Genomic DNA, 27,227 nt, shown 5'->3' with positions numbered 1-27,227 from the left:
TTCGCGAAACTGCGCAAGAAAAGCAAGAGAGTATTATCGCGGCATCCTTCCTCCACCGATAATGCCGTTGGAGTTCGATTTTTGAGAAGTTCCTTAAGCCGGCGAAAGAGCGAACCGTCGCTCGGATAGCTTGCTTTTTTCTCTCTTTCTCTCTCTCTTCCTCACCCTTCGCAGAAGGGAAAGATGAAAGATTCGTCGAGAAAGAGGATGTGAAACTTTCCAAGTTTACTCTCGTGGCAATTTTTTACCATTCCTCTTTTCGCGATAGCCGGGTAATTTTTATTGTTGCGCTCTATGAAGTTTCAGGAGAAGTAAGAAGAAAATAATAATTTTTCTTTAAGATAAGATGCGTACAGATTTTTGTAGTTTAACATTGAGGAAAGAGAGTTTTGTTATATCAAACATAAACTTTGAATATTTGATCCCTTGATGCTGGTCAGTGTAAGATAGAAAATTTATATAGACAATCAAACATCGAAGTAGATATTTTCTCATAACAAACTTCTTTTCTGTTAAAGTAAAGAAAATAATAATGTTAAAAAAGAAGATGTATAGTAAAGTTTCAATTACTCCTGAACATAGAATTTATAATCGCAAAACCAAAAATTGTGATATATCCTTATACTTTTCCTTAAAAGACCGTAATCTATGCAGCTAATTGTGTAATTATAGTGCATAACAAAATGTTTACGTATGTGAAAGTTATCAAATTATTATATATATATATATTGGTATATACATATGGATGTATGCTCTGACATAGAATTGAGATAAACCATCACTTAGATTTCAGTCATTTAGAAAAGAATAAAAAAGTATAGAATATAAGATAAGGTAAAACGAGAAATCGAATACATCAATCACATTATGAACAATGAGATATCATTAGTAATCCAAACTTCCTTTCAGTTTTAGGTCTTCCACAACCCCTTTCGAGTTTCTCCTCGTAACAATTATCACGTCTATTTATTTCCATTATACAGGCCCATTTTTCAAAGGTGAAACCAAGCAATGAATCAACGAAGAAACTTCCAACCTCATCAAGAAACTCCAACTCCTTTCGCAAGAGTTTCCTCGATTCGACCGAGATTAAGCCTTCCTCCGCTCGTTCCGAGGGGTTGTTCGCGTTATTTATGCTCGCGGGCTCGCGAATTACTCGCGCGTGGTACGCGCGAAACGCGCATCGAATTGGAGATAAAATTCTTCGAGGATTTCTAGAGACATATTAATACCGCGAGCTGTTGGCCTGCAATAGGGAGCGAGTTTTTCGGTTTTCTCCGGGCGCATTCGAGCAGAAAAATCACGATGAACGAGAATTCCATGGTGACCGTGTCCGAGAATGCGTTTGAAAATTCCACGGGAATACCAACCGCTCGTTCCACTCTCGCGTTACACTGCGTACACTAACGCGCAAAAGTATTCAAACACTTGCTTATCTTTGACAGAAGATGTGTTTTAATTACGAAATTATGAATAAATAAAATTATAACGATTTTATTCTTTGTAGAGATTCTATACAGTAGGATATTCTGACGCAATTAAATTGATTTTTCCAAGCCAAAGTGTAATAATAAGACTGGTATTTATAATTATCAAACTTGCAGAACTATTTTGTTATTTGATAAATTCTTTATACATATATAGATTCTCTAATTTCTGAGTTACTAGATTGTATGACACGCAAGCTCTTTTGATGGTTGCATCTTATAGAATATTACAGGAAAGTTACATATAGTTGCAGTAGACATAATAGAAATTGTTACAATTTTGTTCAGATTTAGGATATTTTATATGAAGTGAGGCTATAGGGCGAGAAAACGGACAAAGAAGCAGTTGTCATGTTTTTCTCATGTAATTCTTTAAATAGCACGATATAGTAAATTATAATATATATGATAAGTAGCAAAATATTCTACATAAGATATAAATAATATAAATTAGATTTATAGAGCAGTGACAGCATAGGATATATACTAAGTACCGCTTATTTATTAATTAGCAATTAATTTGTACATTTTGATAAAATTCACATATACTGTTACCTACAATAAATCAAGCAAAATGTCTGAATACTTATGAATGATAGTGTACGTTTGCGAGAATCGTTTGTATGCATGTGAGTATCGTGTTTAGATGAAAAGGAGAAAGGAAAAACGATTAATCTTTCATCGTTACGGCATTTGCGCGTGTATCTTCTGGTTTAATATCGCTTCTTAACTATTGAAATCGTAAAGTGGCGGGTTCGTTCTCAACGATAAATGAAAATGTCCGTCAAGAAAGTTATTGTGGTTTCGTAAACCACAGAATAGGTGAATTCTCGATTTTACGATTACCCGCGGTATATGATGAACTGTTACGGCTTGAATATTGAAAATGTTTCGTTCAATTTCGCATGGAACTGCGAGTGCAAGGATTCTAATATGTTACAATCAACTGTTCATAAACGACGTTGTTATTTTATGGGCTAATATCGATCGATCAATGTCGAAACTGAACGCAGGCTAATTGAAACGTGTCAATTTTGATACGATACGCGCGAGACACGAGATATTACGTTACTATTTTTGTCAATAATAATCTTTATTGACATATTAATCTCTATTGACTCGTAAGGGTAAATTTGTTTGTCTGGTCTTGCGTAAGAAAGCTTGATGAATTATTCCTTGTCGATTCCCATAACTTGCTTGAAAAATATCATATTGGCTCGTTGAGTTCAATCAATTCTACCAAATTTCGTAACATAGTTTCTGTAAAAAAATTCTTCGAATATGGTACATGGTTCAATTGTTGTAAAGCCCTAACAAATACAATTTGTTATATATGTTTGATATTTGGGACTCGAACAATTTTCATTCACGACATCAATTACATAATCGAAGAGCAGAAGGCTACGAGTCAAATACTACGACTTCCTGACCTAACGCAAGGAACTGTGTAGAGAACTACGTGTTCTTTTCATGCGAATCGATTTGTTTCCAATCGAAAAAAGATTACCGCCATGAAATTTCTCAATTTCTCGTGATAAATTTCTTGAGAGTTTTGGAAATTATCGACGCTATAAACGAACTTTCACCTAACGAACCGAGTATGGGTAAGGCAGAGAAACTTCGTTTTCGGTATTGTTCCTCGGTGGGTGATTTAAATTTATGGTCGAAGTGTGAGAAAGTTCTTTACGTTAGGATATTCTAAAGAGTATTGGGTTGCAACATGTATTTTGAACCGTGCTGTTAATTAAACTAATAGTACCTTAAATAACAGGATCGTTAATCGTAAGATCCTATAAATAATAGAAAGTTGGAAAGTAATATAATTTAAAAAATGGATATTGGAAAGTATGAAACATCGGACTAATAAATTTGGATATTTTTCTATGGAATTACGTTGTCATATAATGCTGAAATCGTGATTAAAATATCGTTCGATGTTACACGGAACATCGTAAATTCGAGATGTGACGGTTTAAATTTCTGATTCATAGAATGAAGCATTAAATTTTGAAACGGGTCGATAACTCGAATATTCTACGTCTGTCCATTATACATATATATCACAAATATACCAACGTTCGCATTTAGGATATACGCTTTAATCACACTTCTCGAATTAAGCAAACCCCTTCGAAATTCACTGCAGCTGCCCCCATTTTATTCAAATATACGCAGCACGAGCTTCATTTCGTCGTAATTCTGTCCGGTGGCGTGAATCGAGTACCGGTCAGTTTCTATAAATTTTTCACGAAAACGTCGTATTTCGTCGCACGCTCCCGGCAGAATGTAATTTTTGCATAAAATTGACGCGGAGCCCCGAGCGAAGATTGAAGAGCGGCGGCCGTTAATATTCCATGGAAAATACGGGCTTAAAAATGTATACAGCCGTGGTTGAAACGTTGCATTATATTCGAAATTGACCAGTTTCCTTCAGTTCCTCTGCTAGCCGCGATTGTCTCCGTTTCACGCTTGAAAATTAGTCTGTGCTTGGATTGGAACATGTAAATCAAATTGGCCAAATCTAATTTCTATTCACTTGCGTGAGGTTTCTGTTCCAATAACTGAATTGAGTAGCTAATTGAAATATATTGTACTGCAATCTATAATTGCATCGCGTATTTTTCAGTTAAGGAAAGTTCCAATAATTATCAACGAAGATTTGTGAGCCTTTTTAATTATGAATTTTCATTATGAAAAGAAATTCATAATTAAAAATGTTCATTTCCATTGTTAATCTCATATTCACTTTTGAAATCGATTTTCTAAGAACAATAAAAAAATATTGATTTTTAGAGAATTTTTCTTTTCGTAATAGCAAAATTCGCAAAAAACTATTTTGAATTGTTCATTGCCTTTTGTACTTTCGCTTCTCTAAAAAAGAATCGTTAGGGTGGAAAGAAACAATGAACTTAAGACGTTTCGAAAAGAAGTTGTTGGATCGTGGAAGTTTCTAACAAGTTGGTACTTCGATCCTTCTTGCCGCGAAGCAAGGGTGAACTAATTGCCGGAACATCGAGCGTACAACGCGCTTAAGCCGGATTTCGAACGGCCATTAATGCGCCTGATCGTGCGAGTAAGTTAAGGTGTGTTTCTACTGTAACCACGTTTTATGATAAAATATATATTTATGAATATAAATGAGAAATGAAATTTTGATACAGTAATTAAATCCGGAATAATTTAAGTAGATATTACACAAAATCATTATTATAATAAATTTCTGCTGCAAACTTAATATTACGTAATTATTTTACAAATCTAGCATGATCCTGCTTCATTTAACATTCATTCAGGGTATGTTTAATATTCATTTAGAAGATAAATATTCTTACGCGATTATCGATGTATAATGTTCATTAAAATATTCAACAGTTTTAATAACATTTTCATGAACTCTGAATAAAATTTCCTGGGGTAATTATTTTTTGACAGAGTCAAGTTTATAACAGAGGAATATAAATTTGGATCATGTAAGTATCTAATACAGGATTGACAACTATATAACACTCAACAATTTTTAATCTTAATGAAGTAGCCTCCAATGATTTACGAATTCAGTTCAAATACATCGGAAATCTATCCAATTCCAACTGAAATATTCGAACCTCGAATATATCCACGAAATTTACCTACAAAATTTACCTAGCAGAAATACCAATGAAAATGCAGCCTTATATAGGACGCAGGAACACGATCGGGCTCGAAATCGATTCAGGAATGCCGAGGCTCGATTCGTTTTTTCGTCCGTGTTGAACACCGATATTGTCGTGGCGCTCACGCTTTCAGGGTACAGGGTAGAAAATACTTGCGAACAAAGAGACAAGAACCCGGGAAGAGAAAGACAGAGAGAGAGAGAGAGAGAGAGAGAGGAAGGTGAAGGAAAACGAAAAAAGGAGAGAGAAACGACGGAGCCGAGTAATTAAGACGTCCACCGAGTTCTTGGTAGCTTTGTATCGAACACGTTATTAGTTTCTTTGTGTCTGGTGATCGGAAGGATCTCGTGAGAATAAAAAGGCGGATGGTGTTCCTTTATTTCTTTCCTTGATCCTTCATTTTTCTTCTCTTTTTTTTTCGATTTCTTTTTGTTTTCTTCAACCCGGTTCCTTTTATTGATTCCTCCGGTTTGTTCTTTGTAGTCGCGTGATTATTAAGTTGAGCTGCGTTCCACGGTTTCGCACGCTCGATAGGAGATTGAACGCTATTTAATCGCGATGTCGAAGGTTACGAAAAAAAGGGGACAGAGAAGTAATGGTCGCCTTAAATAGAAAGAAAGGCCTGATACAATCTATTGGACAGATTGATAAATTTGCAATAACCTTTAACCTAACCTGGTTCTTTGTTCTTTTCACCTTTCGTTCTCTTGTTTATTTTGTCTGCAACTGATGGCAATTGTTCCTTTGTAATCGACTGGTCTCGTCAGTTTCATTCTGATATCTGTATTCTGTCGATAGCTACGATCACGCGATTCTTTTTATCATGAGCGTTTAGCGGTGTATTTTAAAGGCGTTATTATACTTTGTAAATAACTGTCATAACCACGCAAACTATAATATAGGTGTTGTTCTTTGAGAGAAACGCGCATGGGGATAAAGAATAATAATTATATTTAAGCAAATTGCGTATAAGAAACTAATTTAGTCTTAATCAATGTTTGGAAACTCTGTTCATATACGATACCCAAAAAGTACTTAGATCCATTGCCTTCTATACCGTTTTATCGGACCATCTACCATGAACAAGTTTGCGTTAAACTAGGTAGAAAAACGTGTTTTCGTGTTTTAAAAGAAAAAGACGAGCTCGTTAATTGACCAGCAAAGAAGAAGCGAGAGCGGCGTGTAGTCGTTGTTCGGTGTAATCGCGTTGGCAAATCGCCGTAGAAAACTCACGAGGTTTCTTATTTCATTACCATTCGCGAGAGATGGAAGATACGCGCGTAATTGAGGGCTGCCGATCCGACAGATTCCGCGGACTTCGTGCGCAGTGATAATTATATTTATTATATTTAACAAGCCGCGGAGATTAATCTTTTATTCTCCGCGCGATGGAGTAATCATGGGAAAGTGGGATAACCCGGATAACCGAAGCTTTTCCAACGCTCCACTTGCCTCTTTGTCGGCGGTTCTCAGATCGTTCTCGACGAAAGGATGAAAGGGAAAGAGAAGCTTAGCGGGTTCACGGGGGCAACGAACAACGGCAATTAAAATGTTCGGCTGTTTTCACGGTAGTCTGATAATTGGAACGATTTTTATGCGAACAAAAGAGACGCTCGAACAGCCGCGAACATCGAAAACGCCTCCGCGTTGATTATATTCTTACGCCTTCTTCGAGCGTCCGCCTCCCGTTTCGACGTGACTTGATCCTGTTGGCTTTTGGTGACCCGTGAACTTCAGAAGTTGCTGCCCGCCTCCATGAAGTCGAAGTCTACATCTTACCTTCAAGGTAGAGACTTCAAGAGGTATGGCTTGATGAGCAATATTCGCAAACAATAAGACGGAGAAATGGATGGAACAAAGGTAATTGCAAAGAATGTGCATTCGAAGTTTGGAAGGACTCGTGATGAAGTAATCCTTACGGTGAACTATCTATTAGTTTGTTATATGACAGTTGCCAAAGAAGAATTTTCTCAACAAAGGAATAATAGATTGAAATAACAAAAATGAGTAATAAGAAGTAGCGAAAAACCTAAGGAAGCTTTAGAAGAGCACCTATATTCAAATTTATTACGAATCTTTGAAAGAAGGGATTCGTCGTCTATTCTTTTCTTCGCTAACTTTCTCATACTTTCATCTAAAATATCTTCATTGTGAAAGTGCAGCTTGCACTTCCTATCAGAAAGCCTTTCATCAATCCTTATTCCCACGGGTTCTTGTCCAAGTATCGATTTCTTTTCACGGCTGAACAGATTTCACGCAAATTTCAAAGTCAACCAATTTTCCTCGTAATAATCGCGCTAGATACACACACCTTGGCGATGTTACATACTGAGTTATTACGTGAGACGTGATTTATCTTGTGGGGATGACTGTGTGTAGACAAAGCTGATGCAAATCCTTGGTGCTGATGCCTGACACCCTTATGACACACTTGATAGACGTAACATCACCGTCAAAGTTGGGATATGTGTAATTCCATAGCTTTAGTCCTTCTAATATATCTCATGCATTCTATTAAACGCTAGGGCGACAAGAATTTACATTTACAAGCTTTAAGCTAGATTCCAAATGAACCACACTGCAAGAACGTAAGTGAAATTCTTGCTGAATTGTTGCTCTTTATGACGTTTGATAATTAGAATGGAATATTTTAATATAATATAGTTGAAGATCGTTAGATCTAGAGATAAAAGTCTTTTCAAAGTAAATCTCCTCGATGATTATGACAAACGATATTTTTGAAGAAGTGCACATGTCGAATTCAGATATGAAATAAAAAGGGTATCTGATAATATACGACCAGTCGATAACGTATTAACGATAACTATCGATTAATCGATGATATGCTGTAATAAGCAGGTTTAACAGTGACAAAAATTAAATTTAAGTATTCCTCCTCTATGTAAAACGAAGAATACGACTCATCATTTTCATTGGCCGTTATCTCCAAATATTTATACTAATTTTACAAGAAACCGAACAAGACCACTGAAACTCTACAAAACTGTAGTACGCAAACTGTTCCACGAAATTCCATCAACCTCCATTTAATTCCTCCATTTAAAAACATCGCTATACACAAACATTTTAGAATAAAGAAGATTCTCAACAATAAAAGGGCGTACACACGCATCATCCAAGATTGGAATCGCCGCATCGCTGAGATGATTTCACTAGTGGAGAATAAAAATCACGTGGCCGGCGTTTTAGCTGGCGACCAGACATGCAATTAACATCATGGGGCTGTGCGGTAGCTCAATAATTATTGTTATTATTTCTGCACGCTTACAGCGGGCAGAGATTGCAACATAGTCGCGCAGAAACGGTTGTCCTGGCCGGGTCGATTCGTTTATTCGGGGCAGAGGTTACGTGCCGGCCGTTCCCCGAGGACGAGAACTTCCTTCTACGAACGTTCCCCTTTCCCTCTTTACCTTCTCTTTTACCTCCGCCTCTCTTTGCTTCTTCCTAGCTTGTGGCCGCGGTCTTGAACTTTGTCTCCTTTCTATCGTGCGGTTCATCGCGGCCGATGCATGTGAATCGTGCAATTAAACGGTTGGAAAATAAAGGGTTAAGGCTTGCCCGTTAGGCTTCCATGCTTGCGGCGATAACTAGGCGCGCCGTGGCCTATCGTGGGTGGGAAGAGACGTCGAGGACAGTGATTGAAGGATATGAAACGTATAATGCACTTGCCTGGTAGTCCTGACTGGCCATGGATCGAAGATCAAGCGAATCTTGTATCTTTTTCGTTTTCTCCAGAGGTCGACGTTTTTACGCTGGTTTCCACGGTATTGCGACGTTCAACGGGTGGTCGACGTCGTTCGTTAACCTCTTAACATCCACGCTTCTTTTTCCTTCCTGCTTTCCTCGGTGATATCGATGATCGAGCGAGTTTTTTCATGCTTAGAATCTGGAAATCAAAGGTTTAAAGGCTTTAATGTATCAAGCATATTTGACTTTTAACATTAGATCTACAGTGGTTACAAGAGTATTATATTTATTATAACATTTACGTATTCATTAATTAGCTCCTTATTTTATGCATTTTTATATTAGCATTTTGTGTACTTTTGCATCTTTTAGTTCTCCACAAATACATAAACGTCCATACCCTAATGATTATAATTAGTATAGTATAATGAAAACTGATAGATTATATATATATAATGATTCGCTTTTTATCACCACTAATTTTACGAAAAGCTTCTTCGTGGTTTTATTAAATTACTAAAGTAGACAAAACCTAAAATTTCCAAGTTAAATAATATCGTTAGTATAGGTTGTCAGATTGCTGTAATTAAATATTGCGATGTTATTAGATAGTTGCGAATCAAATTTCGGGAGATTAAAAAAGAGCGGAAATAAAGCCGAGTTAGTTGGAAAAACGTTGTTCCAAAGGGCCGCGCTTGACGTGATACCCGTTAATTTCACCTTCCGGATTTGTCCTCCTTTTCAACGCTGACGGCAACGTGTCTCAGGATTGTATAACGCGATAAAAAGTGGTCGGCAAAAAGTCGTCTACACGGTATAATTAACAAGCAAAATATTTGTCTTAACGTGCTTACCTGGTATAATAAAGTTACCTCTGTTACTCAACTCTTTAGCATTTATATTAAAAGTATAATTTAAAATTTATATTAAAACATATAAAGATAAAAAGAACACAAGGGAACGAGAGAAATTTGTTCTTCAAAAATTACAGAAGGTTGCAGTACTCTTTTGCTATCTTGCTTAAAGACGAACGTACAGATAAGAGCCATTTCAATTCAGCTATATATTTAAAATTTTAAGCAACTATTCATACTATACATATACTAATCTTTTACCAAATATATTTACAATAAACGATCTTGTAACTTTTATTATATTTCCTGATTCAAAGTCTACCGCGTATTCTCATTTTCTTCATTTGTATAATAAATATAAAAGCAAGGCGAATTTATATTACGAATATATTTATAAAAATTTTTACTACGACAATTGTTCGAATATTTTCATAAATCTCTGTATACTAATTAGTGAGCGAAAGTAATAAGCACAGTTCAAGTTTACCACGTTCAATGAAGCTGCTTGCAGTTCCGATTTTGTTGAACCGTCGCTTTGAAGCGACATTAGCTTAAGCGGTGTGTGTGTTTAAAATAGAATGAAGCACACCCGAGAAGAAAGAAGAAAACTCGTGCATAGAAAATCGAGTGAGTGAGCATACTTGAGGGAGAAAGCATTCAAAGCGTAAAGACGTAACTAGAGATAACATATTCCAAGCATCGCCGTGAAAGAGAAAGAGCCGTGGGACGGTCGCGAAAGATCGGCTATTTCCTATGCGTTAAAAAAGAACCGATCGTGAGAGAGTTCCCCTCTTTAATCGTTTCGATCATGTAATCGAATCTCCATGGAAGAGATTCGACGAACATGAAGGAATTTTTTATTTCTACCTGTCATCTAATAATTTCAAATAGAGTTCCGTTGGATACAGAAACCGTATAATTATAAACAAGCACGTATTAATCTGTCAATAATTAGAGGAAGAGAAAAACGCTTAAAGCGTTCCTTTATTTTTATAAAACATTGACACATTTTATGCAATTGGTGAAACGGGTGCGATGCAAGTCTTTTTATTAAAATTGATCCTATTAAATTATAAGTAAAGATTAGAAAGTGTGTATGATTGAAACATTTAGTGGATTAAATATATCTTACAAGAAAAAGTGGCTTTAATATGTTCGTTATTCCTGACGCGTATTATTGCATTGTCTCTTAATTATTATCTAAAACTTAAATGAGTTGGTCCCTGGTAATAATTATTGCTACAATGCCCTACATTTTGTTTTTATAGTTTTAATAAAAAGATTCAGAAGTAGGGAACAAAATAGGAAGCCATGAAATTAGAGAACGATAAAAGCTTATAGATTTTTAACAAAAATTAACTGTTAACGAAAGCAACAAATTCTAATAGTCAGTAATTTAATATACTCATATTCCTAAAACCATCTAAATACATATTACATGAAAAACATAATTTCTATTTTTCAAGATCTTCCTCCAGAAAAATTTGATTACGTAACAAATTATAATGTTTAACGACGATATCCGTAGAATCTCTTTAAAAACGGTACTCAGACCAGTTTATCATCATCAGACGATTACTGTTATTCATAGCTCGATCCCGGGACGGTCTTGCCTTTTTATTAGACAAGCGGGTGTAATTCTAGCAGGGAGACGTTCCGTCATCCTCGTGGTCGCCTCAACGACGAGCGAAATCTAGTCGTCCCCGAGATTTAATTTGCGACCTCTTAGCCGCGACTCTGAACGAGCCTCGCCTCTACAACCTGCACAGAGACGAAATTCACGAGAAAATTTCCCGACGAATGATAAAACGTAAATTTCACAAAGTAAAATTTTAACATCCTGGTATTATACGTTTTCAAATTAATCGTTTGTTCCTGACGAAATAACGGATTGAAACGTTCAACTGCGGAATAAAGGTTGACTAAAAGAAGGGACTGGGAAAATGGAAACACGCATTTGGACGACACGCGTTGATAAGCGATTAATATTTAACAAAAATGGAAATGAGATGCGTTTGTTTTCATGAAATTGTAAATGTGGAAGCGTAAATGTTTCATTAATCGCGTCGGGTGCATCAGTCAGTCTGTATCATCGTTTCGATGAATAAACCACATTAAATTAGTAGTCTGAAAGGAACGGTCGAAGAGAAGGGGTTGAATTAGCCAGCCACGATCCCTCTATCCTTCATTTAGTTTATCGAATTCCTTGCCCAGCAATTAAATCGCACAGGATCGATTTAACGTGTTACCCGCAGGCTGTAGTCCGAATTTATAGCTCGAAGATCCTCCCTTATCCACTTTTTTCCTGAACGTTAGCCTAAGGTTATACATGTAGCAAGATATAAATGATATATCATGGTGCTTGTCGATAAGTGAAAAGGAACAGGGATCCTTGAAGCAGTAATTGATTTTACATCGCGATTAGGAATTTTTCATTGAGTATCTGGAGCGAAATGCGACCTTTAGACTTTTACAATCACCGTTATCGATCAGTTCGATATTCCCTGGGAAGGGATAAAAAGCGCAAGGTTGGGGAGCTTGTTGAGTTTCGAGCATACTCGCTATGAGGTCGATCTCGAGCACAAGCGTTACGCAATCGAAAACATAGACTAATCGTGATATTACGTGTTTCTTGTTACAGGTGGTAGTGGAGAGCTCGACCCTGGCCCTGGAGTACGGCGACCTGGAGATCGATCCAGATTGCCCGGTGAACCCAGACTTGTTGTTCGACTCGCAGCTGATGCACCTGTACGTGATGACGAACAAAACGGTGTCCAAAGTCAAAGTGCAAGAATGCTCGGTATACAAGACCTGCTTGGACTGTCTCGGTGCCAAGGACCCGTACTGTGGCTGGTGCTCACTGGAGAACAAATGCAATCTGCGCAGCGACTGTCAGGATGCTGCCAAAGATCCGCTATACTGGATCTCGTATAAAAGTGGCAGATGCACGACCATCACGACCGTCACGCCGGACCAATTGCAACGCACAACCGCTAGAACCCTGGAGTTGGTTATTGAAAATCTGCCAACCCTCTCTGGCCAATTCCTTTGCGCGTTCTCTACTTTGGACAAAACCCTGATCACGAATGCCTCGAGAAAGTCGTTTGGAGTGAACTGCACCACACCCAGGACCGATCTATTGCCATCTATTCCGCAAGGGCAACATCATTTCACGGCGAAGCTTTCAGTCAGGATGACGAATGGGCCTGACCTCGTGGATACCAATTTCACGTTCTTCGATTGCAACACGTACAGCTCGTGTACCAAATGCGTATCATCGAGCTTCCCCTGTGACTGGTGCGTCGACGGTCACAGGTGCACCCATGACACAGCTGAGAACTGTCGGAACGATATATTGGTCACCGGAGTTAGTGTAAGTGGAGATTCTGTCTAATCGTTGAATGATGGTTATGGGTCATCTGGGATCAAACGATTTAAACGAATAAATTCAGAAACTTGATAGAGTCTTTATAATAAAGTTCGCTTATATTCAAAGTATCAAGTTTTCTTCAAAATTGAATCACACAATTTTATTAATTCGTTTCATTAGATAATCGTTAAAATCAACGAATTCTATTTCCACAGAGAACGGGCCCCAGCTATAGAAGCGGTCCAGCGTTCTGTCCGACGTTGAACGCGACCGATTCCCAGGAGATCCTGGTGTCTTCCGGCGTGAAGAAGGTGATACGAGTAAAAGTGCACATCATCGGGGTAAGTAATGCCATGGTTCATCTTTCTCGAATGTAGAATCCCGTCTAATGCTGTTACATTAATTCCCTGGACGTTTTCACGTGTCGTTAGCGGACCTTTCATAACAGACAGAAAGAAAGAGGGAATCGCTGTGTGTCGGGACTGGTTCCCGTCTAGGATGATTGACGCGCTAACTTATGCGAAACATCTTTTCCAGCAATTCATCGTGCAGACTCGGTTCGTCTGTCAGTTCAACATAGAGGGCCGTGTGACGATCGTGAACGCTCGGCTGCTCGCGGACACGATTTATTGCGAGGAGACCGAGTTTTCGTACACATCTCGGGCGCCCAACATCACCGTGCCATTCGCGGTGATCTGGGGTGGCTCGAAACCTTTGGATAATCCACACAACATCCATCTGGTAATATACCGGTGTCGCGACATGGCCGACAACTGCGGAATGTGCCTGACCCTGGCGCCCAAGTACGACTGCGGATGGTGTCAGAGCACAGACAGATGCGAAGTGAAGGACAACTGCGAACGCAACACCGGCATGTGGCTGAACAGTAACCAAACCTGCCCGAATCCCGAAATACATTCGTTCGAGCCGGTTATGGGACCTTGGGAAGGTAATACGAACGTGACGATACGTGGCATCAACTTGGGCCAGACATTCATGGTAAGGGGCAATATCTTGATACATATAGGAGACTTCTGTATAATATCGTCATATATGACTTTTTCGAGAGTAAATAAGAACCAAATTTTTTATCTATAATAATTTCGTAATACTCACAAAACACTGGGTATAGCACATAGGATATAGTATGGAATATACAACCTTATTTAAAAGTCTTAGTACTTATACATTAATATCATAAGAATACCAAGCGAACAAGAACGAAAAAGTCTTATAGATTTGATAGGTTCGATCAGTCTCGAATATAATTAAGGTATAAGGATCTGTTTTGCAATAAAAGTATCTTTTGCTTAATTTTAATATACAAAGTATGACAATCGATTTATTTCAGGACATCTACCGAGGCGTGATGGTTGGTGGATTACCATGCGAGCCATACAAGGAACTCTATATACGCACAAAGCAAATAGTCTGTCGAGTGGATGGCCCAGGTACAGAAGAAGGCAAACGTGGACCAGTAATCGTGAGGATCGAAGATTTCAGGGGCCAATCCGAATACAACTTCGAGTTCGTAGATCCTCAGATTCTCTCCATATCACCAAAATACGGACCTATGAGCGGTGGCACCACCGTAAGGATCACCGGGAAATATATGAACGCTGGCAGTACTATCAAAGCCTTTATCGATGAATTACCGTGCTCTATAATCAGTGCAGAGATGAATGAAGCGCTCTGCATGACTAGCGCTAGTGATCATAAGAGGAATGGAACGGTGAAGATGACATTCGATGGTGCATTTCGGATCTATAGCGGAACTTTCGAATATGCTGATGATCCAACGATCGAGAGTGTAGAGAGTGGCGTTGCTGGTCAGATGAAGATTCCGAAAGGTATTCCAGCAGGAGGAATAAAGATCTCGGTAACAGGCAAGAACCTAGGCTACATTCAGAGTCCGCAGATGTACGTGTACTACGACGAGAAGATGTTCGTATCGCAATGCGAAGTGCACAGTCAAGAAAGCATGATCTGTAAATCACCCACCATCGAAGTACCAGACAACGTTGTCCTAGACGCAGAAAAACCATTAATGTTGGAATACGGCTTTCGCATGGACAACGTGACAGGCGTGCAGAACTTGTCGCAACACGGATTCAACCATTTTCTCCTCTACCCGAATCCTATATACGAGGTGTTTGACGAGGAGATTAAGTATTACAAGAGCGACTATTTGACCATCAATGGCCAACATCTAGACCGCGCTTGCCAGGAATCGGACGTGACAGTACAAATAGGAAACGCGTTCTGTAACGTTACTTCGCTCTCTAGGCAACAGCTCACTTGCAGACCACCTCTGACACAACCACCAGCCATCGATTCCGATGGTTTTCCAAATAAGCAAGAACTGCCTGAGGTGATTGTGATCGTAGGTGGCACACTCCGTTACAATATAGGAAAACTGAGCTACGCACTGCCAGCTGGTCTTAATGGACCACTATCGAAACCAGCTCTGATCGGAGTGATCGCCGCCATTGTGATCTTAGTATTCGTGTTTATCGCCTTCCTTATTGCATATCGACGCAAATCTACGGAGAGCAATCGGGTACTGAAAAATATGCAAGAACAAATGGATATTCTAGAACTTCGTGTCGCAGCTGAATGCAAAGAAGCTTTCGCTGAGTTGCAAACAGAGATGACAGATCTCACAGGCGATTTGACCAGTGGAGGTATACCTTTCCTAGATTATAGAACATACGCTATGATGATACTATTCCCAAGCGACGACAATAGCCCGGTGCTGCAATGGGATCGACCGGAATTGGCACGCAAAGAGAAAGGACTGCGCCTATTTGGACAATTGATAATGAATAAAACGTTCTTGCTCCTCTTCGTAAGGACTCTCGAGAGCAATCGATACTTCTCGATGAGGGACAGAGTGAACGTGGCTAGTCTTATTATGGTTACGCTTCAGAGTAAGATGGAGTATTGTACAGATATTCTGAAGACCCTCCTAGCGGAACTAATTGAAAAGTGTACGGAAGGAAAAAGTCATCCGAAACTGTTCCTTAGACGGTAAGTTTAGTATCCTCTTGGAAAAATATTTTGATACTTTATCATTGTTTAATATTTATCACGATTGTAGAATAATTGTAGAGTGATAATGCTACTTCGTTTATGTTTCAGAACGGAAAGCGTCGCTGAAAAGATGTTGTCAGCTTGGTTCACTTTCCTCCTGTACAAGTTTATGCGAGAATGTGCTGGAGAACCATTGTATGTACTATTTCGTGCAGTAAAACAACAAGTCGATAAGGGTCCCGTCGATGCAATTACATCTGAAGCACGATATTCGTTATCGGAAGAGAAGTTGATCAGACAGTCCATTGACTTCAAACCAATGGTAAAATTGTTGATTTCAATAAATCTTCATAATTTCTTTTTCGTATTACGACGTTCTCTTTAATATAATTTTTAAATTGATTTTTTAGACGGTCTACGTGTCTATATCTCAACAAACGGTCTTCGTCGGCGGTATGGATCCAAACACAGAAAATGTTCCAGTCAAAGTTCTCGATTGTGATACGATATCTCAAGTGAAGGAGAAGGCGTTGGATACAATTTACAGAGCCACGCCTTACAGCCAAAGACCAAGGAAGGATGATCTTGATCTTGGTAAGATTCGAAACTTTTAAACTTAACATTATGTACATTGTCATAAGTATTATGACGCTAACGTAACTAAAGTTAAAATTTTCGAATAAATATAACCAGTAGGTGACCTAACACTTACTAACAGACAATGTAAGTAATATATATCCAATGTAATACATAATTTTTGCAACAGAATGGCGAACTGGAGCATCCGGTAGATTGATCCTCTATGATGAAGATTCTACGACAAAAACGGAAGGCGAGTGGAAGAAACGAAATACGCTGAATCATTACAGGGTACCAGACGGAGCATCGCTCAACTTAGTCTCCAAACAATCGTCAATATATAATCTATCGATCCTCTCCGAGAAGACGGACAAATCGCACAAATACGAAACCCTGAATCTTAGTAAATTCAGTTCAGCCAGTCCACCGCTTTCCCGTGCCACATCGCCGTTAAATCAGAATCACGACGGTGGTTTGAAGTGTTGGCATCTTGTCAAGCACCATGACTCCGATGCACGAAAGGAGGGAGACCGTGGAAACAAAATGGTGTCAGAAATCTACCTAACGAGGCTATTAGCCACGAAGGGTACACTTCAAAAGTTCGTTGATGACCTGTTTGAAACAATCTTTAGCACTGCCCATCGAGGATCAGCTCTTCCCCTCGCGATCAAATACATGTTTGACTTTATGGACGACCAAGCACTGCAGCACGGCATATCCGATCCTGAAGTCGTTCACACATGGAAGAGCAATTCGCTCCCACTCAGGTTTTGGGTGAATCTGATTAAGAATCCGAACTTCATCTTCGATATACATAAATCGAACATCGTGGATTCGTGTCTGTCCGTCGTCGCGCAAACGTTCATGGACAGCTGTTCCACTTCAGATCATAGATTAGGTATGTAATACCTGTTTGACAGTTTAACTTCTATGGATCTTTTTTCTTGAATTTTGGACATGTTAATGTGATTATCTTCATTTTTTAATTGTATTTATAGGCAAGGACTCGCCGAGTTCTAAACTACTTTACGCAAAGGACATTCCAGTGTACAAAGAGTGGGTAGAACGTTATTATGCAGATATCAAAGTGATGCCAGCCATATCCGATCAAGACATGAACGCCATGCTTGCCGAAGAGTCTAGGGTATGTATTTTTTCTTTCTTTTTTTTTGCGATTCTAATAGAATTATAGTTATTGCCAATTCTTATTTTCTCATTTTTTCATTTCCTTGTTATAGTTGCATACGACGGAGTTCAACACGAATTGTGCCCTGTACGAATTATACACGTACGCGGGTAAATACAACGAACAACTGATAGTTACTTTGGAGGAGGACGAGTTTTCACAGAAGCAGAGATTGGCATACAAACTCGAACAGGTACACAATATAATGGCGGCGGATAACCCCTGATGTACCATGAACTCTATGAAGCATATGACAAAGCCCGCCCGCCAAGAGTTACCCTGCTGAATATTCTACCGCAGTTAGGTACTCTTAATGAAGCACCAAGAGGACTGGCCTATGTTGTAATCGATCGTCTCAGGTTTCCGTGCAAGCCAGTTATCTCAGCTTAGTACGCGAATTATTAATACAAGAAGAAATTGCACAACGGACCGCTAAACTGTTCGAACGGGAGAAATATAAAATGTCTACGAGGACTGAAGTGTTTTTGTGACAAAGTCTTCTGAATTTGGTCGCTGGTTGGCAGGTGTGGCAATAATCACAACAGCGCATTGTCACGCATAATTGTACATAAAATACCAAAATCACGATTAATTGTAATAGAATTATCGATGTGCAACCACACCACCCGGCGGCCACGAAACCACATACGAAATGAAAACTGAAAAATTTTTCGCGTGCTATGAAATCGTCGTGATGACGATTTACACGCCGCGACCGCCGGCGGATAGGGTTTTAAAACGAACGAAAAAAATAATAGAACATTAGTGTTATAAGTGAGTGAACGAATCAGCCGATCAAACCGATAACTTGTAAATGTGTTTAAAACGGTCGATATTTGCCGCCGCTATCGGAGATCGGCGATTTTTAACGAAGAAACATTTCCATCCACCGCTATTAGCAGAAATTTTTTTGAATTACGAACTGACGAATTTTAATAAATAAGATAATTAACGATTAACGATGATTAATTAAACAATATGAGTATATTATATATACATGGATGGTATGTCGTATGTATATGTGTACATATATACACTTTATACCGGCGCAAAAGTATGTGTGTATGTATATGCAGTATCCGAAGAACGAGCGCGCGTACAGTATAGGCGCCGATACCGAGATATTTCTCTCGCGGCGATTAATCGTTGCACGAGAAGAGAAAGAATGAGCAAGAAGGAAAGGAAAATGAAGAAACAGAGGCGTCGCGATAGCAATTTTCGTCCAAAATTTGTAAACGTGAGCTTCGACCGTCATTGATTGAGCAGGATGCCATACTGTACGTACGCCATGCATTACGCGTATTATTTATACTTACATGCATCCAAAACGAAAAAAAAGGAAAGAGTCATCCGCGAAATCGGAGACAGACTGTGTATTAGTTGATAGGTATTAATCTATGGACTATGGCCGCGCGCGAGGCCAGCTCGATGTGACGGTTGTGTTGAGTGTGCGTGCTTCCCCTCCTTGGTCTCCAGCTCATTGTTCCATTTTATCATTAATCGTTCGTTCTCATCGTCGTGCATCCATCACCTAATGTTCACCTGATCATTGTCGCGCAATTCATGTTCATCAGAAAAAAATCCCTCATTGTCCTCGTGTCATCAATTACCTCTCTTTGTATTACATGTAGTAAAGATGTCCACTATCGGCGCCTCTTCTACTCTTTCTCATCATTCCTAAGAAATCACATTGTGCCACTCTCTCTTCTCCCTTGTAATGCTTCAACGCCTCCGTCGTCATGTTGTTGTCACTCTTAATTATTGTAATATATAATGAATAACGATCACTGTTGAGTATTGTCTGATTGTAATACATTGATATTGAATTGATATGAATTGATAATCATTAATTAAAGCGTAACATTAAACTTTGTGGATGTAGCCATATTGGTATGGGTGAAAGTTTAAAACAATTGATGCAGATGAGAGTGGTCGGGAGCCGTTCGCGATAGACAGCGCTCGAAAAACCTCTTTGTTCTAGGAGTATTTTACCTGTACGCCATTTTCAAACGAGTCGAATCGTATAAATCGTTCGTTTTAATCTATATACATATGTATAGAGAAAGAGAGAGAGGGATCAAACCTGGTATCATCGTTTTCGAAAACCCTTCGCTAGGAATCTTCATAATCTTCGCTGTATCATTTCTTCCAAGTTAATCGTACTATTAACGAACCACTTTTACAAACGCACATCGAAACCCAATGAGGTGTTTCGTCACGTGATAAGACTTCTCGATTCCGCGTAGGTAAGTTTCGATAAAATATCGAGACTATCATAAAAGAATTCATATCGCCGAAGGTGGTCGAATCGGAGCAACCTTCGTGAGTTCTGTCAACGCGAGCGGCTAGTAGCGAATGAGTGTTGTTTGTGTATGCGTGAGAGTGTCCCGTGCGTCAATTCAATGTGCAGTTGTCAGTGGAGAAAGTATTTATTGCTCAAAAAACATCGGAAGACCGTGTGTGGGAAGGAAAGGCAGCAGGAAAAAATGCGGAGTTGGTAGGCTACGGGAAAGGAACGGGGGAGGGGGAATGGATGGGTGCGTAAATTAAAAAGCGGCGAACGTACGTGAGACATAAAGAAGAAAAAAATGGATCACAGACAGGGTACTCCGCCAAGTCGAGAAACACGAGAAGAAAACCGAGAAGATACTCACGTTGTTCAGTCGCTGTATCACTTACAAATGACAAAAATAAATAAATAAATGAAAAAATTAACAAAAAAAGACAAAGGACTCGCAGCGCCCTCCCCCGCGCACGCCGACTTCAAATGGTACTAATAAACCCAAAGTGCCTCTGGTAGATTTTTGGGCATAAGCTTGAGTAATAAAGACTACATAGCGTTTACTATAAAAGCACGATTACGACGCGATCGCTGATTGTAATAAAACGATGATAATAATAATTTAAACAAAACGAAAAGGGGAGGAGATCGAAAAGAAAAAAAAAGGGAAAGTGAGACAAACGAGTAGGAAGGAGACAGCGAGAGAAGAGAGAGCAAGAAAGACAAATAGAAAGTGAGGGACAGGAGCGCGTGTAACGAACATGTAAGTACACGTGCTTACTTATTGAAACACAAAAGAAATAATAACAAAAAATAAAAACAACCCGAAAGGGCGGAGTGCGGGCGTACCGGGTGTACGCGGTGCGTACGCTAATTACACGTTTAGATAGGTATACATATAGTCGGTAGCCTAGTCTCTATATCAGTGTCTGCCCTGAGTGTCTTTCCCATGGTGTATCCCTATAAAGTGCGTGTACCTTGAACTCCTGGTAAGCAGACGTGCAATTTCCTTGAAACGTTCAATCAACCTCCCTCTTTGCTCAGTCATCATCAGCCTTTGAAACGAAGGAGAACCCGCCTCTCCCTTCTACCAACGTCCTCCTGCGCCAACTTTATCACCCCTTCCACCACCAATATCATCGTTATTATCATCAAATTCCCCCCTCCCTTCGTAACGCGTTTAACTGTGCTCACACATCACGCGTCCTTCGCCACACTACCGATCGGCACGTTTTGCTAAGTAAATATTATTATTGTATTGATGGTTCCTCGTTAATTATGGAATGTACGATCCCAATTTGTAAAATTCGAACTAAGTAAGGAGATGTGTATCGCCGTATCGTTCGTGCGTGGCTTGCTGCCCCGGCAGTCTACTACCGTGTATGCTGAGTCGTATTTGGAGAGAGAACGTACGCCTCGAATCGAATGTCTTTGTCGAAGGATGACCGTGTACGTATGAGCATATATTTAGGTCTTCTTGTTTGCTTTGTCTCTGCTCGAGGAGGTAAGATTGATCTTACGTCAAAAAAATGGTCTCGATAAAAGGAGGAGCGGGACCATTGGTACAGAGTGAGATGACAAATAAGAAAGACTGGGAATGACAGATCATTCGAATGAAAGATTTGCATGAATGTTTGTGGACTGTGTAAGACTGAGAGAGGCAGCGGAGGGAGCTTGCCAATCAATCCGGGGTCGCTCCCTCGCCGCTCATTTTTACGTCATAAACATTAATTATGATTATACATACAAAACAAAAAAAAGATAATGCATCCAGCAACACGATTACGTTACGTTTATAATAGTCATGTTCCTTTCCGATCAATAATTATTAATAAATCTATATCAACCTTGCTACATTATTTTGTACTTGTTTTTTTAATCTTAATATATTAGATAAATATATATATATATATATAAATAATGCCGTTTTTAAGTTATCCGATCTTTATTATTATTATTTTTGTATAAATGTGTGATTAATAGTACGGATAGTGTAATAATTTTGTATGTTTATTGAACCAAAAATAAATATTATTGATAAAGAATCATCTTAGGCGTTCTGTTTAACTCTCCGTCGCTTTATTTAGGGGACTAGTAACGGTGTCGCCTGTATCCTCCACCTTCTCTGGAGATTCTGGTTCTCTATGTGATCGTAGACTTCCTGGCCCAATAGTGCTTAATATAACCGGCAGAAGAAATAATCCGTGCCAGAGACCAAACAATATTACCAAAACAAAAATCTTTAAAAACGCATGGAACACATAACTGTCCGAGAATACCATCATGGAAAGTGCAAGTAACGTCGAGCCAGCACCGTATGCAACTGCTGCACCAATGTACCTCACCGCGATATGTGCTCTTTTTGTACGATCTTCATTTCCGCTTACACTCGCAGCATTTATAAATGCGTGTGCAACGTGAGCAGCGTAATCCACACATAATCCAATGCCCAATTCCAAACCTGGAAAACAAAAATTAATATAATAATGTTGACAAAATTGTGCTATGTTGAAATTGTCAAAGAAACTGATTACGCACCAATGCAAGATGCAATATCTATTGTCAAGCCCCAAAAGTACATGAATCCGCAAACATTCAAAAGTGTAAGAAGTACGCATAAAAAGATCCAGAAACATGTCTGCAGCTCAGCGATCAGTAACCCTGTCATTCCCATGACACAAATCAAAGCCAAGAAAACATTACGCTGAACTTCTTGAGCGATTAGTTTGTCGGTGACCCATAAGCTGAATACTTCGCTCCAGACTGTGACGAAACCATTGACTCCAGCATCATGTGCCACCTGCTTACTTTCATCCATCGCTGGGATCCATTGATGAGGACCATAAAATCGTTTAAAGGTAAGATCTATAGTAGCTACTAAAATCGGTGCAGTACTTTCACCGCACGTTAAGCTTTTTCCAAAACGGAAGTTCCGTTGATATTTGCCTCCATTTCGACTAAATAAGAACTTGGACAGATATTTTCGGAATTCCACGTCTTCTAGTATTTCATATCTTAAATCTGTTAATTAAAATATTTATATATATATATACTTATAAAATATATTATTGATTTGTTTGTTATAGTTTCTTTTTGAATTATTATTGTTGCAATAATAAAAAATATTGTCAACCTTTTTGAAAATATTCCAAGACAAATTTGGCAAAATCACTGGGCCAAGAATTTATACTTTGTATCGTTGATAAATTTCCAAATTTCTCAGCCAAATTTATTAGCTTTGGAAACTCGGCGGTATAATTGAAATCTCCCATAAGAATCATTGCTTCGTAACCATGTTCGGGATATTGAGTGCGTCGTACGTCAATATATTTACTTAAATACGAATGGCTTGGTATAAACCAGCCTGGGTCAAACCATTGTTCCAATTTTAATGTACCCATAATTCCAGCCGATACTGTAACTATTGTTATTAATACTATCATTATCTTTCCGGGTTTTGTCAGAATTATATTTGAATATAATTTATTTATCAACTTTGCGGCAGGTTCTTCTTGCGGACTAGTGAATTTCTGTACAAAGTTTTCATGAACGATGCAAGGTAGTATCGAATTTCTTTTATTCTCGATTCGTCGGGCATCGACGGTAAAGAAAGCAACGTAAAACGTGACTTGAAATAAAAACGTCAGTAGCACTCCAACCGCCGCGTAAATACAGAATGATTGAAGGGATGGCAATATCTAGAATCATATATAAAATTTAATATATATACACACACACATACATACCTTTCATCTATGTAATAAGTTAAATGTCAATTCAATCTTACTGTGGATGCACCAATAATAAAGGCAACAACGTCAGTAAGAGAAGTAATAATAATAGCCGAGCCTGCATGCCCTAACATTAAAGCTATTCTTTCTTCTAATGGCTTATTTTGATTCAACTTGTATGTATGTATTTCTTTCCAAGATGCCATTATTAAAAAATTATCGTCTATTCCAAGAGCCAACAACATAAAAGGTAAAGAAGTATGCACAGGTCCATACGAAATTCCAAGAGCAGAGCACACACTGATTGAAGCTATAAAAGCACCACCCACACACAAAAGACCGCCAATTGTGAGATAGACCTGGAGAAAATTGTATTTTGTAAAATTTAAAATTTGTGCTTCTCATAAAATCTTTTTATGAAAAACTAAATTCATATTCCAACTTCTTATATCAGTGAAAGTTTAATATAGTACTCACTCTCCATCCCACCCAATTGTAATCCGAGAATATGACTAGAACGTAGAAAAACATTAAAATGAATCCTATTGATAATATACCAATATTTCCGAACATTGTTACAAATGTAACATCACCAAAGCTTCTACCAGCATCATACCAGATAGCTAATGTATTATTTACATTTTTTTTGTCATTTAAAATCCTTGCATTTTCGTGCAATATATCCAAATAGGATAGCTCCCACTGTAATACATCATCTGTTGCCTAGAAATAAAATATTATTTTTATTCCAAATATTTTTATGATATATGCAGAACAAAATATATAGAATTTATATTGATTCTGTTAAAGATCTAAGATGTTATAAAATATATATTATAAATAATCTACTATTTTTTTTATCAAAAAAGCGACATTTTAATGTTGATTTTGACAAAATCATTTCAAGAATAAAGCAAGGCCTAAATCATATAAAACATTTAAAGTATATGGTATATAATGTACACATTATAAGCTGTTTAGTAATAATATTTCTATAAGACTTTTGTAAATTCGAAACTATTTAAAACATTAGAAATCATGATTTAGGCCTTTTTATAAACTTACCTTACCCAATCAGCTGTTCCAACATCGTTGCCAAAATTATTCATATCCACTTTTGAAAAGTTTACATTAACTGCCCATTGTGTTCTTACTGCTGTGGCTGAGATGATTTTACCCTCTTCATCTCTTGTTATACCACCCAATAATTCTGTAAAATTTAGTGGATGGCCCAATGTGGGACTAATTTTTGTGGTGTTTATATCTTTAATAATATCCTCCTTAGTTTTATGGAGAATCACATTAGTGTCATATTCCCATATATCCAAGATACTGCTTAAAAGGCAAGCTTTTGGCAAATTGTTTACTACATTACAATAGAGCTCAGGACTAACATGAACTGCAGGTTCAAATACAGTGTTATTAATTTGTTTGTCTGGTTCAATTTCAAAGAAATCATCAGTCAGCAGTTGATCGCTGCGCTTTTTTCTATGTACAATACCTGATATGACAGGTACTCTATTCATTAAACAAAGAGAAATTAGTTTTGGTTTTTGGCACATCTTATAGTATCCATAAAATAAAGCTTGTTCAATAACATGCACAGAAGAATGCTTACTTGAAACATACATCTGTCCATGCAATTTGATCAGAAGTTTGTACAGAAATAACCTCCTTTGTTATTCCATTTAGCTGAAAGAATTTAAATAAACTAAAATATATATTACACACATAGAGAAACCTTACTACAATAAAATATATAAGTAAAAGTAGATACTCTTGCAAGAACTTCTGGTTCTAATACATCATCAGCAGTTAATATCATATTCTCCATTCTCAAACCCTGTTCAAATTGTTCGAACATCCATTCTGTGTCACGAACAAAGTCAGAGTCCTGTGGAACCCATAATTTCACAGGATTTTTCTCTTGATGAAAAAAATATAAACCAGAAAGAGAAATCAATACTATCACAGTACTTCCAATTATCCATTTCAACGGTCGTCGAGCAATTCGCAACCCGAGTCTGAAAAAAGATATAAGCTGACAACGAAGAATTCTTATATTACTCAGAGGGCATATTATCAGACCTACCTATAGAAAAAATGTTCCACCACTTCTGATAAACGCTGTGGTATGCGCTGCAGAAAGCTTCGGAAAGACCGTTTGTGAACTATTCTCTCTTCTATCTCCATTTCTTTACGCTGAAATCGAATCACAGCACCATGATTTCTCTTCGAATCATGATCGAATTTTACGCGCAATAAGCGTAAACCTTATCGAATCACCTCAAAACGAATAATTCCGTTCGTAATCCGAAGTTACGGCTTTATAGTCAGTCCTTCGCAACGGGTGAAGGACAATGTATACCTAACCTCTAAATTTGGCGACCGATTAAGTACACGAATAGATATAGAAATGTAAAGAAAAATATACAATCAAAGACGAACACTTCCATTTGAAGCAATTTGTGCACGGAACTTTTGTCTAGCTCCGCGAACAATCGACTGTCACTATCCATAGTGACCCTTCTCGACTTATCCCTCGTTTCGCTGCATCAGGTTACATCTGATAGACGTTACGCTATCAGCGCGCGTAACTATCGTCTAATGTAAATTATCATATGAGTGGACAACGGAATTACATGCATCGATGGTTAATAAAAAGTATCTGTTTAAAAGAAAAATTAAATTAAAAATTTGTATGTTACCGTTTCTATACACTGATTTTGTGTTTTAGTCCCAACGAGGTCTAGAAATGACCGTATATACGTATACACATTTATTTCTTTGCCAAGTTTTTAGAACTAGAATTGACGTGTATACCGGTTTTGAATGAATAAACATTGCAAGATCTGCATTTTCCAAGAAATTGTAATGACGTAACCAATTAAGAAGATATTAAATTCAAGAATTTATAAGAATATACTATTAATAAGAATATATTACAATCTAAATATATAAAAAATGAAGATATTAAAATGTCTAACACAAATATTTGCATTGTTGCTTTGCATTACAATTTGCATTCTATTTCAATATAGATAACTAACTCCAGCCTTCACAATTTCCGTGTAATATGGAAAATTACAAAGGAAGAGAACTTACCAGGAGCACTACACGATTTCCACTGAGATCGATTCTTTAAAGTATCACTCGTACTTCTTGCCAGTTGAATCACGACTATGACGCTTTGCTCTACGAATCTGAACAGGTTGCACTCAAAATTAACTTAATAACTGACTATTGATCTCAAAGACGTAACATAACGAACACGTCATAATCTAGACAAGCTAAATACTTATCAATTAAATCCAATGATAACGAAGATATTGCACACCGAGGCAG

General features: G+C 38.1%; 2 protein-coding genes across 6 annotated transcripts in view; one reads left to right on the top strand and one right to left on the bottom strand.

Annotated features, from left to right (window-relative positions):
• Positions 1-22,002, top strand: part of PlexA (plexin A) — a 424,177-nt gene extending 402,175 nt beyond the window's left edge. For all 3 annotated transcript variants that reach the window (XM_033338599.2, XM_033338601.2, XM_076620199.1), the window contains exons 4-12: positions 12,344-13,075; positions 13,288-13,413; positions 13,610-14,071; positions 14,424-16,102; positions 16,214-16,427; positions 16,516-16,699; positions 16,872-17,582; positions 17,683-17,828; positions 17,923-22,002. In XM_033338599.2, the coding sequence (XP_033194490.1) occupies positions 12,344-13,075; positions 13,288-13,413; positions 13,610-14,071; positions 14,424-16,102; positions 16,214-16,427; positions 16,516-16,699; positions 16,872-17,582; positions 17,683-17,828; positions 17,923-18,096 (4,428 nt within the window). In that variant the 3' untranslated portion in view covers positions 18,097-22,002. The remainder of the gene's footprint in view (positions 1-12,343; positions 13,076-13,287; positions 13,414-13,609; positions 14,072-14,423; positions 16,103-16,213; positions 16,428-16,515; positions 16,700-16,871; positions 17,583-17,682; positions 17,829-17,922) is intronic.
• Positions 22,003-22,140: 138 nt separating this feature from the next.
• Positions 22,141-27,223, bottom strand: LOC117159075 (patched domain-containing protein 3). Of its 3 annotated transcripts, XM_076620200.1 has the most exons (11): positions 26,988-27,223; positions 26,169-26,550; positions 25,975-26,084; positions 25,660-25,906; positions 25,501-25,574; positions 24,953-25,400; positions 24,360-24,605; positions 23,939-24,241; positions 23,285-23,849; positions 22,690-23,172; positions 22,141-22,612 (listed from the first exon to the last, which is right to left on the bottom strand). In XM_076620200.1, the coding sequence occupies exons 3-11, from the start codon at positions 26,073-26,075 to the stop codon at positions 22,215-22,217; spliced, it is 2,865 nt and encodes a 954-aa protein (XP_076476315.1). In that variant the 5' UTR covers positions 26,076-26,084; positions 26,169-26,550; positions 26,988-27,223; the 3' UTR covers positions 22,141-22,214. The 3 variants fall into 3 exon arrangements, with proteins under 3 accessions (XP_076476315.1, XP_033194493.1, XP_033194494.1); XM_033338602.2 differs by lacking the exon at positions 26,169-26,550; XM_033338603.2 differs by lacking the exons at positions 26,169-26,550; positions 26,988-27,223 and adding an exon at positions 26,591-26,765.
• Between the last annotated feature and the right edge of the window lie 4 nt (positions 27,224-27,227).

Source organism: Bombus vancouverensis, chromosome 7 (assembly GCF_051014615.1).
Source record: "Bombus vancouverensis nearcticus chromosome 7, iyBomVanc1_principal, whole genome shotgun sequence".
NCBI classification, from domain to species: domain Eukaryota; kingdom Metazoa; phylum Arthropoda; class Insecta; order Hymenoptera; family Apidae; genus Bombus; species Bombus vancouverensis.
This window is presented reverse-complemented; position numbering and strand designations above follow the sequence as displayed.

Excerpts from the sequence above, each read along its gene's own strand:
- LOC117159075 (XM_076620200.1), bottom strand. The coding sequence starts at position 26,075 with ATGGAGATAGAAGAGAGAATAGTTCACAAACGGTCTTTCCGAAGCTTT. Across the intron at positions 25,907-25,974 it reads GTGGAACATTTTTTCTATAG|ACTCGGGTTGCGAATTGCTC; the intron begins GTAGGTCTGATA and ends ATCTTTTTTCAG. Across the intron at positions 23,173-23,284 it reads CTTGGAATATTTTCAAAAAG|ATTTAAGATATGAAATACTA; the intron begins GTTGACAATATT and ends TTTAATTAACAG.